Source organism: Nicotiana tomentosiformis, chromosome 2 (genome assembly GCF_000390325.3).
Source record: "Nicotiana tomentosiformis chromosome 2, ASM39032v3, whole genome shotgun sequence".
Classification (NCBI taxonomy): Eukaryota; Viridiplantae; Streptophyta; class Magnoliopsida; order Solanales; family Solanaceae; genus Nicotiana; species Nicotiana tomentosiformis.
Window position 1 is genome coordinate 180434725 of NC_090813.1, and position 13435 is coordinate 180448159.

Sequence of the window (13435 nt, forward strand, 5' to 3'; positions counted from 1 at the left end):
TGAAAATTGGCCTTCAGGTGCCTCACACAGTAACGGTGGTAGGCATACGGTTCCTGCCATGCACGCAAATTCTGTACAGAACTTAAAATACTACCATGCCGATCCGATATTTGACATATACCTGAACGTTGTTTGATAACATGCTCTTTTAAGTGGTTCAAAAATAGTGTCCACGTCTCTTGGCTTTCATTGGCTTAAATAGCAAAAGCTAAGGAAAATATACTTCAGTAGCATCTACTGCAATGACGATCAACAACTTAATATCATACTTTCCATAGACATGAGTGTCATCTATGGATATTACCGGCCGGCAATGCAGAAAATCATTAATTGCTGGTTTAAATGCCCGGAACACATATTTGAATATATGTTCTGGTATTCCCGGACTCCGCTCAAGCTTCCATTCAATAACAATCCCGAGGTTAAAGTGTTGCAATGCAGCCATGTACCTGGGTAGAGATGCAAAGAACTTATCCCAGTTACCATAAATAATTTCAAACACATGTTTGCGCCCGAGAAATGCCTTTCTTTTGGTAATGGTGCACCCATATTCCTGGTGGACGGATGTTATACACTCTTTGATCTTGTACCTTATGGACGCTTCAATGTGTGGAATCAAGACAAGAGAAATCAAGTCAACATTCAAATAAAAATGATTCCCACTGAATGTGTCCATTTCACAATGGGTGCTAATATATTTACCCACAACCCACATATTTATTTTCTTCTTCCTCGCACGCAGCATCCAATTATAACCCGTAAACCATCTACGGCAGACTACCTTGTATACATCTGGAGATGACTCGTGTACCGTGATCTCACGACACTCTTTTACGTTGTACATTAGCACTGCCCTGGTTAGGCGCGCTTTATCGGAAAAAAGCATGCCCTTTGACGACACCGTTGCTCTAAATTCATCCCACATTGCTGTCTGAATTTCGTCAATATCCCTTGTGAGGGCATCCATATCCGTCACACTTGGCAAATGATCAAGGTAGGGAATCTCCCTTGAATGAAATGGCACGTGGGACTCGTACATTCTTGGTCTAACGGGGGGTGGAGCATGCTCCCTCGTCAAATCAGGTCGAGCATTCTTTTCCTCCTCATCATCACCCTCGTCAGGGAAGGGTATGTCATCTCCAGACTCATCGGCATTGTTGTCATAATCACTATTCTCTTTCTGACTTTGTGCATCTGCCAGATCCCGATTAAATATGTCATCTTCGAGCAATTGAGTAAGGACAGGACCTTCAGGATGCTCGTTTTTACTGCACAACCAACAAAATAATGAGTTATTCAAATAGATAAATACTTTACATATAGCTATATCACTTCACTTACAAATCGTAATGTGTTGACATCCCATGATAGACATTATCCTATTGGTGATGACTCCCGGATGGACCAACATGATCCAACACACCAGAACTAAGCATATTCCAACTGGTCGTTGGTTCATAACTTTTAAAATTCATATCTGGCTGGTACCCCATGTGGAATATATGAGTGTTAATACAAATTCAATACAGCAAAAATAAACATCGTAACACAAAGGAAAATTAAAGTTTACCGCTCGTCTTGTGAATTATGTAAACTAAGAGAGAAATCATTTCTTCGCTCCTCATTCGCCCGTGGAGATAAGTTTAGATCAGGCCAAACTCTTTCAGCCGGAACCTGTTCGGCTAAAACTGCTCCAAAATAATCACCCGATGACTGAGGGATATCCCTGCTTTGCGCAACCTCATTATTGCGAACGTCTTCAACCTTGACGTACATTTCCAACATTTTTATCACAAGAAATTCCTGGTATTCATCCGGAGTCCTCAAAAAATCTTTCAGAGTTTCATCGTCCTCGATGTTAAACTTAGCATAACATGCAACCCCTTGCGGAGTGACAGAATACGGATATCTTCCGGTTACTTTAAGGTTCACCGAACGTTTGTTCACACTCATTTTTTTTTACATAACAACGATACCAATGTATCGTACTCCATTGTTAGTGGCAACTTAACATGACACTGTGGAGATAAACTATAGGTTACTGAGTTATTCGCCACCACAACCTCACCCCCTCCCAATATAATGAAACTCTTATTTTTCGCTCTTCATACATTATGACAAAATATAAAATAACTTAACGAAAAAATATTTTAGAAGACTTGAGAATATTTGTAAATGAATTTTTAGAAAATCCTTAACCTCTTTAAATAAGGCAAAAACTAATTCCGGGAAACAATTTTTTTAAGTATAGCGCTTCAAATAAGGGCGTTATACCCAGTGAAATTATTGTTATGTCAATTAAGCCCGAAAAAATTATTGGGGCATAAAAGTTTCTCCAAATAGAAACATACAAGATTTAATCTACAGTGTTAATTTAAATCAGCTTAGACAGGTGTTTACAGATTGATTCAACAAATCCAAAAAGGACTATTCACAACTAATTTACTTTCTTTCAATCAAAATAAACAGAATAAACCATTTCAAGAAGCTACAATTGTCTTTCAATTACCGATATTGAAACTCAGAAAATGATATAGTAAAAAGTATATTCAATTACAGATCAAAGCCTTCTCTATTTACAGATTCCTCCAAAATGGCCAGCTTTCTACATTTCATTGTCACAAAGTGAATCCAAGATAAATTAGGAAAATTATAAAGCAATTCTTTTATCACCGAAAAATCATCTCGCACACAGTTTGAAACTCGATACATAATGCTCGAGAAATTATGCCATATCTCTCAATAAGCTGTGGTCTGCCGCTCTTCTACCTCTAATCGACTGCTCCGTGACGAATTTTCTGTTTTCTTAGTAAATAATAATTGAATAATGACATTTTTATCATTTTTTTCCCAAAATAATTACCATCTAGTTACTCCATTACCCTCTTCCGGTACCCAAGTTCTACTGCTTCTTCTCAAATATCTACTGAATACTGAAGTACTTGAAACGCTCCGACTCCGAAATACAGCAGATCCTGATCCGGACCCGGATGAATCCGAACTACTCGAATGTATTTCGAGCGCTCTCCGCCGTTGAGAAGAAGGCGATAATCTTCTAAAAAACGATGCAACATTGCCGAAAATTCGGCTTATTCCACCGCCATTTCGACTCGTATTACTCCTCCTTGATCTCCAAGCTATTCTTCTCGGCACCCCATTGTTAAACCCGCCGTCCATTTCTGTATACACTACTGGAAGTTCCCTCTCCGCTCCCCGTCTTCCGCCGGCAAATCTCCCCACAGCGAATCCACCTCCGGGGAGTCTCCATATCGTCAATCCCATCGCTTCATCATCATTTCTCGATCGAGCGAAGTCGCCAGAGGTTGTAGTTCCCGGCGATTCCGCCGGAAGTTCGTGCCGGCAAACGGGACATGAATTGCGTAGCGACAGCCACGGGAGAATACAGTCGGTATGGTAGATGTGTTTACACGGCATTTCACGTGCTTCGGAGCCTAAAACAAAAGCTTCTTTACAAACGGCGCAATGCTCTTCTGTATTCACGTGATGAGATGCTATTTCTAAGATCGGCATCGATTCAATCGCCGATTTCGACGCCGGAGGATTCTCCGGCCGGCCAAATCCGTTCACCTCGATTTGTGCTAGCTGATCGAGCAACCGGTCAAATCCAGATCCCATTAAAAACTCTGACATCGTCGGTGGTAACGGACGGAGACCAGAACCTTCGCCGTCGTCATAGTAAAGCTCGTAACTCCGCTCCTCTCCTGCAGCTTCATCATCTCCAGCAGGAGTTTCCGACGGACTACGAAGAACAATAACAGGATTGAACGGAGATCTGTCTCCACCGCGATTACGCCGGCTCCGGCGAGATCCCATGTTAACACTACGTTCCGAATCTGGCCGCCCGTTAAATCTACGGCGAGTTTCCGGCGACGATCCGATATTACTAGCCTCAGCAGCTTCAATAAATCCACTATCACAGTACGGACAAACGACGTCGCTCCCAGCTGAAATCCTAACAAATCGCGTACACCGGTAACACCAATACGATGAAGACATCTGCTAGACCGGAAATCCTAACTCGATCCGATAGTAAACCCGGTTAACTAGATCCGATTAATCAGAACCCGAATTTGGTGATTTGGAGTTATCGCCGGAACAAAAAGTTGTGTGAAGTATAAAGAGGAACTTGAGGGGAGCGTTGAAGAATGTGAAAGCTATAATAAAGAAGAAAAGAGAAAAGAGTTTTTGAGTTTATAAAAACGAAGACGCGTGGGGGTGGTGGGTGGGTAGGTGTTGGGGGGAGGGGGTAATGATGGGGGGGGTGTGAACGGCGGAGGAAGGAGCGTTGTATTCTTTTTTTGGTTTTTACTGTATCGTGTGGTCCACGCGTTGAATGGAGCGGGGTTTGTTAACGGGAGTGGTGGCATAATAATTAGTATAGGAAGGAGTACATGGCAACTGGCAACAGAGAGATTAACGGCGTTAGTTGACTGGTCACCATTTAGGAGCATTACTTTTTTCCCTTCTTTGTCTTTAAGCCAGTCAATATAGAAGTTTATTTAACGTTTGAACAATAATATTTGGTTAATGTTGGGAAAGAAAATATTTGCAATAACAAATACTATGAACAACTTATAGACAATTGATTATTGGTTCCTTGTCTTGTCAAAAAGAAACTTCATATCCTTGTTCAAATTTAAAATCTATAATTATTCAAAAACTTGTAAAAATACTATTTCACATAAGTGTTATCTCAATACACTTTGCAACAACAACAATGAGTCAATGACATACCAGCATATTCCCATGCAGCGTGAGATTTGGGAAGGATAAAGTTACTCAAATCTTACTCCTAACTTGTAAAAATATAAAAGTTATTTTCAATAGACCATCGACTAAAAAAAAAAATATTAATTCAATAAAATATTAAAATGTTATTATAAATATACGTGTAAATATATATTTTTTTTCTAAAAAAGAATATTTTTATAGTTTGAGAGTAAAGTTAAAATCGTCACAATTCTGAACTCAAACTTACTTACAAGTTAAATTGTAACAATATAATTTAATAATATTTGTAATAAATTATATATATGTCACTGATGGAGGAGTGACTATTATCGTCCCACCATATCCTTCGGTGAAAATTGTGGAGTATAGTAGTAGTTGAATATAGTTAATTTGGTAAATATGGTTGCATCAAGGATATAGTGAGAGTGAGGAGGACGGTGTCTATATTCGACAACCAATTCGGGTTCATGCCGGGTCGTTCGACCATGAAATCTATCCACCTTACTAAAAGGTTGGTGGAACAATACAGGGATAGGAAGAAGGATTTGCATATGGTGTTTATTAACTTAAAGAAAGCGTATGACAAGGTCCCTAGGGAGGTTCTCTAGAGATGCCTGGAGGTAAAAGGTGTGCCAGTAGCTTACATTCGAGCGATCAAAGACATGTTTGACGGAGCTAAGACTCGGGTTAGGACAGTGGGAGGCGACTCAGAGAATTTTCCAGTTGTTATGGGGTTACATCAAGGATCTGCGCTCAGCCCATTCTTATTTGCCCTAGCGATGGACGCACTGACACGACATATTCAAAGGGTGGTTCCATGGTGTATGTTATTCGATGATGACATAGTTCTTATTGATGAGGCGCGAGACGGTATTAACGAGAGGCTGGAGGTTTGGAGAAAAGCCCTTGAGTCTAAGGGTTTCAAGTTGAGCAGAACAATAACAGAGTACTTGGAGTGCAAGTTCAGCGCCGCCGAATCGAGGGAAGTGGGCATGGACGTCAGCCTTGGATCACTGGTTATCCCCAAGAGAGCCAGTTTCAAGTACCTGAGGTCGGTTATCCAGTAGGACGGGGAGATCGATGAGGACGTCACACACCGTACAGGGGTGGGTTGGATGAAATGGAGGTTAGCATCTGGAGTCCTGTGTGACAAGAAAGTGCCATTGATACTCAAAGGTAAGTTTTATAGAGCGGTGGTTAGATCGGCTATGTTGTATGGGGTAGAGTGTTGGACGGTTAAGAACTCACATATACAGAAAATGAAAGTAGCAGAGATGAGAATGTTGAGGTGGATGTGTGAAAACTCTAGGATAGATAAGATTAGGAATGAAGATATTCGGGAGAAGGTGGGCGTGACTCCTATAGATGACAAGATGCGGGAAGTGAGACTTAGATGGTTTGGGCATGTGCGGAGGAGAAGCTCTGATGCCCCGGTAAGAAGGTGTGAGCGGTTGACTTTGGCGGGAACGAGAAGAGGTAGATGGCGGCCTAAGAAGTATTGGGAAGAGGTGATCAGGAAGGACATGGCGTGACTTCAAATTTTCGAGGACATGGCCATTTATTGGAAGGTATGGAGATCGAGCATTAGGGTTGTAGGTTAGGAGATAGTTGAACATTTTTCTACTTCGTTCTGGGTGTGAGGATAGACTGATAGGGTTTGTCTTAGATTTCTAGTGGTTTATGTTGTGTTCTCACTATTCTCTCGTTTTTCTTTACTGATTATTGTATTACGTTTTAACTATTTTTTGGTTTCTTATAATGCTTTATTATTTCAATGGTTTCTGTTGATGGTACTGATATATTGTCTTTTTCGTCTTTTTCGTTTTCTTGAGCCAAGGGTCTATCGGAAATAACCTCTCTATTTCATAAGGTAGGGGTAAGGTCTGCGTACACACTACCCTCCCCACACCCCTTACTTCTTATATTTTACTAGATTGTTTTGTTGTTTGCACCAAGGATTTGGCACAACTATCAACAAACTGAATAAAAAATATGAGACATTAGAGTTAAAACTTCAACATTAACAAGAAATGTTATATAATTTATGCGATGAAATAATTAAGAGGTGCTAAAGCTGATTAGGAACCAAATTGCGATATAGAAGAAAAGAAGAGAAGGGAACATTTGGCAAATTCACGAAGCCAGTTTAGAGACGTCTACGAAGAACGTTGACCTGACAAGAAATCCATTGAATTTCCGAACGCCGAGTTTGAAATAATTTCGATCCGTATAGTCGCTGATATATTCTTTATTTATTTCACAATATTAGTCGGCGAGTTAAAACAAGTGTCAATTTAGATTCCTTATAATGGACGCGTTCCATTTGTTTGTGTAATTTAGCGTAAATTCCCCCAAAGTCTTCGTCAATTTCACCATCAATCCCAATCTGTATGGCATTTAAAATACGTCTAGAACTAATATAACAAGAATATATCTTATAACCCCTCATAATGGTTAGAACATGCACATCAAAAGCAAACATAAAATTCAGGTATCACAAAATGTAAATTAGATAATGATTTAATTACGGAGATTTGAAGCACTAACCTCTCGAAATTATTGCACAAGTCATTTACAGAGCAAGAATCCAAAGTTGCAGTCTTTTGCTATGCTCCTTGTAAAATTTTGGATAAAATTATTTGAGTGGACAAATAATACAGTTCTAAAGATTGAGTTATTAGGTGAAACTGGTCTTTTATTTGTAGACCTGAAATTAAGCCAAAAAACAGGCTAAAAATCGTGTAAGATTCTGATAGTGTAGTAGAATCCTACTCTAACTCAAACAAATAACTGTTTTCCCAAGTTAGTTTTTACTCAAGTCTGTCCAGATTTCTACTAGGTATAGCAGAGACCACATAAATAATAAGAGACTACCAATTATAGTATTAATTCGAAATTTAGATGAATTAAATCCTACTATAATTAATCACAGTTTATTCCACTAAAAATTACAATTGAACTTCGCAATATAAATTTTTAAAATCACTAACACTTCGTTTAACTCCCCATGTTATGTTTACAAATACTAGTTAATTAAACCAAATCACTGATAATTTAATTTAATCAACTAATTAAATCCTCTATAATTCCGCTTAAACTATTTCATGTGACGGATACAAAATTCACCGGTCGATTTTCACATGAAAACATATAAGTTTACATAAAGGGGTATCATCAAACTCAAAGTCAAGCCATAGATTCTATCAATTAGTAATTGTTATTTCACAAATGCTATTCGTTAATGTCCAATCTATTAGGCATACACTAACTCTGAATAAAGTTATACCTTTTGATAAATCAAAATAATAAACAAATCACATTGATCATAATAACTATATCAAGATTAGGAGTATAAGCTCATTTAATGAATCATAGAAAATATTTTATATATATTCAGTAGAAAAATATCTTTTCTCTACTTGGTCCGTTCAATATATACTAGGTATACTAGCACAAGAAGTTGAAGTAAAACCACTCCCATAATCAAGATAAATTGTACTTTAATCTTATGTTACAATCATCAAGATATTTTGCCCAACAATATCTTCGATTGTGAACATAATTTATTAATTATGAGAAGTGATAATTTAATCTTCTTTGCATGAGTTATGATTTTATACACTAAATTATCTACTACATAACTAAAGGACACACATGCAACAAATGATCTATTTAAAATAATACTTTATTCAATCGAATAAATCAAATAAATAATTCTTCCATAAAGAATAAAACACAATATTATAGCTAAAACGCATGGTTAATACTTAATAGTATATCCCAACAAAAATAGTCGAATTGGTTGAGCATGGGACTTTTTAAATAGGATATCTAGGGTTTGAAATTCATTTGCATACTTTCTCGATCGAACTCATTGTACTAGGCTTATCTAATATAATTTACCCTCATGTATGATTTGCGGGCTATTTATTATACATGAGTTAGGTTTACCCTATGCCTATTTCTTCTTCAAACAGTGTCATTCTAATCTCAAATTAGTTTTCTCCACTTGCTTTTTAATTAATGTACAAAAGTTACCATAACTTTAAAGTTTTTAGATTTATTTAATTACTTAAATTATAGATTTCGATATCATATTTTTCCTTGGGGGTTAAACGAAGAGCTTTTAGGATGATATGGCCTTTACAAATTGAATTTAAGTAAATGTCCCTACCTGTTTTAATATATTTTTTTCAATTTTATATATATATATATATATATATATATATATATATATATATATATATATAAATTGAATTTAAGTAAATGTCCCTACCTGTTTTAATATATTTTTTCAATTTTATATATATATATATATATATATATATATATATATATATATATATATATATATATATATATATATATATATCCTATGTGGCGATATAGAAGCCTACCTTTGCAAAGTGAAAATATAAAAGGACCCGTTTGTAAATCAAAATCAAATTATAATAGGAAAACTTCTGAAAGACAAACCCTTCCTTCAAAGCCCTTATGTAGATTTTAACGGGAAAGGGAAAGAGTGTTGGCTTGTAAATTCTCCATTTTCTTGTGCTTTCTAGTCCTTTTTGTTCTGCTATGTTCTAAGATCCCCATTATTTCTTGTCATTCTATTGCTTTTTAAAATCCCCTTTTCTTCTATCAATCAAATCACAAGAGATCGATGACGATGGAAGCTATTCCGGATGAAACTGCTTCTGGGTCAGTGTCCAATGGAGATGAGATTGAGTCACAGGAAGGTGACGAGGAAAAACCGGATGAGGAGACTGACAATGAAGAAGCAATGGAAAATGACGATAAGGATGAGTCAGAGAAAGATAGTGCAGAGGAGGAAAGTAACGAGGAACAAACAACGGAAGATGACGATGGGGACGAGTCAGAGAAAAATAGTGCAGACGAGAAAACTAACGAAGAACAAACAACGGAAGATGACGATGGGGACGAGTCAGAGAAAGATAGTGTAGAGGAGAAAACTGACGAAGAACAAACAACAGAAGATGACGACGGGGACAAGTCAGAGAAAGATGGTGTGGATGAGGTGGAAGTGACGGATGAGCAAGAATTTGCTGCCTGAAACACAAATAATGTCCAACCGGGGAAAATGAGGTAACTCAATATTTTTGTTCCACTCGAATTTGTCGAAGATGGGGAAAATGAAACAAAAATAATGTCGAATTTTCTGCTCGAAATACAAATATAGCTCGAGGACTCTGTATTGAATTTTGATTTTTGTTTTTCTTCTCCATTTGTATTTTACATTTGATATTAATAATATTTTTCAAATGTTTAAATGTCTTAAATTGCTAATCATTGCATTATGTTTATATATATGATCTCTTATGTTTATTCTAATATCTCTTGTGTTTAAAATTAATGATCTCTTATGTTTTGTTATAAGATCTCTTATATAACTAGTTTAAATTTTATATATGATCTCTTATGTTTATTCTAATATCTCTTGTGTTTAAAGTTAATGATATCTTATGTTTTACTGTAAGATCTCTTATATAACTAGTTTAGATCTCTTATGTTTTGCTGTAAGATCTCTTATATAACTAGTTTAGATCACTTATGTTTTGCTGTAAGATCTATTATATAACTAGTTTAAAAGTTTTTGTTAATTTATTGTACTAGTTAAAAGTATTATAAAATCTCTTATATAACTAGTTTAAAGTTTATATATGATCCCTTATGTTTATTCTAATATCTCTTGTGTTTAAAGTTACTCATCTCTTATATTTTGCTGTAAGATCTCTTATATAACTAGTTTAAAGTTTTATCTAATTAACTAATTAAACCTTTTTGCTAATATGCAATTGAATATGTAGGAAAACTTGCATGATGATCCATCTGCACCTATGAAGTTGAGATACAGTCTTAAAACAGTTCGAGACGAAACTGATTATTTTTCGGGTAAAGTGACAGTTAGGTGTAGGATATTATACGTCCAGCTAGATTTAGGAGCCCCTCTTGGGCAGGTGATGGACGACCAAAAAGGAAACATAGAGTAGCTGAAATGATAAGGCAATCGTGCAAGCGTCGTCGACTAAGAAAAAGTACTATGAACGTAGTTACTCCTCTTGCTTTGCTAGATGATTCTTTTGAAGAGCAGAGGAAGTCAAATGAAGAAGATCAAGAAAATTCATGACAGTTACTTATGTTCTTTTTTGAAAATTCATGGAAGTAGAACTTACTGTGAAGATATTTTGAACTATCCAATTGTGATGATCCAAAAGGGTCATCTTATGTTTTAGAACTTGAATATACGCTCTTAAGCCTTAAAAATATTATTTTTATCCTCCTCGATTTACGTGCACAGTCCGAGCAGATTTCCAGAAAGCTTTTTATGTTAAAAATTGATAAAAATAAGAATTTATGCCTTAAAAAGTTAATTTTATTTGACTTCGGTCAATATTTTTGGTAAACGGGTCCGGATCCATATTTTGATGGTCCCGATGGGTCCATATCTAATTATGGAACATAGGCGTATGTCCGAAATCGAATTCGGAGGTCCTTATCTTGAGTTATGAATTTTGGATAAAAATTAAAAGTTTAAAAATTAGTTGTCTTAAAGAATTGATTAATGTTTGGTATTATTAGTACCGAGTCTGTATTTTGGTTCCGGAGTCCGGTACAGGTTCATTATGATATTTAAGTCTTTTTTGTAAAATTTGGTGAGAAACGAAATTGATTTGACGTGATTCGGACGTCCAGTTGAGAAAATAGAAATTTTACAAGTGTTCTTGAGAATTTCATTTGATTTGGTGCTAAATTCGTAGTTTTAGGTGTTATTTTGGCTATTTGATCGCGCGAGCAACTCCGTATGATATTTTTAGACTTGTGTGCATATTTGGTTTAGAACCTCGAGGGCTCGGGTGAGTTTCGGATAGGCCACGGAATATTTTGAACTTAGAAAAATCTGGTATTTTTGTTGTATTTGATGTCTGCAATATTGTGCTTCGCGATCGCGTAGTCACTCTCGCGATCGCGAAGGGGAAACTAGGCTGGGGAGGATTTACTCTACGCGAATGCGAGACCATGGTCGCGAACGCGGAGCATTGGGGGGAGTTTCTCTACGCGAACGTGACAGGTCGAACGCAAACGCGTAACTCTAGCTATGCTGGGCAGGGGATCTGGGGAAGCTCTACGCGAACGTGAGCCATTTCACACGAACGTGAAGGTAAGGTGGGCTAAGCCTTCGCGAATGCGTAAAGCCTCTCGCAATCGCGTAAGTCCTTAGGAGGTTACTCTTTGCGAATGCGGCAGTGTTCACGCAATCGCGATGAACACTGTCACCCAGTGCATAAAGCAGAATCAAACACGGGTTTAAGCTATTTCTTCAACATTTTTCAAGAACCAAACGGGTAAAGGCGATTTTTAAGAGTCATTTTCTTCCCCAAAGTGTTGGTAAGTGCTTCTAAACTATTTTCTTTCAATTACCCATTACATTTTATGAATCATCAACCTAAAATCTAGAGTTTTTATGGTAGAATTAGGGGTTAGGGTAGAAACTAGGGATTTCGGAAATTTGGGAATTTAGACCTCAATTTGAGGTCGGATTCCAATACTAATTACATATTCGGGCTCGTGGGTGAATGAGTAAAAGGATTTTGGTCCGAACCTCGAGTTTTGACCAAGCGGACCCGGGGTCGATTTTTTGACTTTTTGGAGGAAAATTTGGGAAATTTAATTTATGCAATATAATTGATTTCTTTAGCAATATTTGATATTATTGAGTCATTTTTGAATAGATACGAGTGGTTTGGAGGTGAATTCCAAAGGAAAAGATGTGATTGAGAATTAAGTGGCCTTTGGAGCGAGGTAAGTGTTGCGTCTAACCCTGACTTGAGGGAATTAGGAACCTTCGATTACTTGCTAAGTGAAATTCATGTGAGCGGCGTATATGTGAGGTGACGAGTACTTATGCGCCGCCAATTTACTTGTTTTCTATGTTTCTTTGTTTTTCTTATATTGTCTATTTCCTATGCCTAATTGCTACGTGTTACACTAGTGTTGTTCAATTTATCGTTCTTATCATGTTTACGGATTTTCTGGTGATAATTGAGTTTTTATTTCAAAGTTGAGATTGATATTATGGAACCAAATGTTTAAGTAAGGTTTGTACTTGTTATTCTATCTCCCTGTTATTATTTATGCACAGCTTCGTCGACCTTAGCCTCGTCATTACTTCATCGAGGTTAGGCACAACACTTACCAGCATATGGGGTTGGTTGTACTGATACTGCACTCTGCACTTTCTGTGCAGATTTTGGTACTTGCTCGGGTTGATCGAGATTTTGTTATTGGTCCGTTGTCCAGAGACTCAAGATAGATCTGTCGGCGTTTACACACCTTGAAGTCCCCGTCTATCTTTTCTGTTCTACTGTTTCTTTCATTCAGACAGTTGAATTTCTTTCAGACTATTACTTGTAGTAAATTATAGAATGCTCGTGAATTGTGACTCCAGATCCGGCTGGTAGTAATTAATATAGTTTTATAATATTCTGCACTTATTATATTTCATCTTAGTTAATTAATGTTATTTACTGAATAGAAATAAGAAATTGGTTTAATGATTCTCTAACATTGGCTTGCATAGCAAGTGAAATGTTAGGCACCACCACGGTCACGTTGGTGGGAATTTCGGATCGTGACAAGTTGGTATCAAGGCACTAGGTTGCCT

The 13435-nt window shown here is 36.9% G+C and overlaps 2 protein-coding genes across 2 annotated transcripts; one reads left to right on the forward strand and one right to left on the reverse strand.

Moving 5' to 3' along the window:
- Positions 1 to 2534: 2534 nt before the first annotated feature.
- LOC104092924 (E3 ubiquitin-protein ligase RDUF1-like) lies at positions 2535 to 4187 on the reverse strand. The gene has a single exon (XM_009598623.4). It carries the CDS (start codon positions 4015 to 4017, stop codon positions 2860 to 2862), a length of 1158 nt encoding a protein of 385 aa, XP_009596918.1. The 5' UTR covers positions 4018 to 4187; the 3' UTR covers positions 2535 to 2859.
- Positions 4188 to 9254: 5067 nt separating this feature from the next.
- On the forward strand, positions 9255 to 13213 carry LOC104092925 (protein bfr2-like). Its single transcript, XM_009598624.4, has 2 exons — positions 9255 to 9858; positions 13019 to 13213. Exon 1 carries the CDS (start codon positions 9416 to 9418, stop codon positions 9824 to 9826), a length of 411 nt encoding a protein of 136 aa, XP_009596919.1. The 5' UTR covers positions 9255 to 9415; the 3' UTR covers positions 9827 to 9858; positions 13019 to 13213.
- The last annotated feature ends 222 nt before the right edge of the window (positions 13214 to 13435 follow it).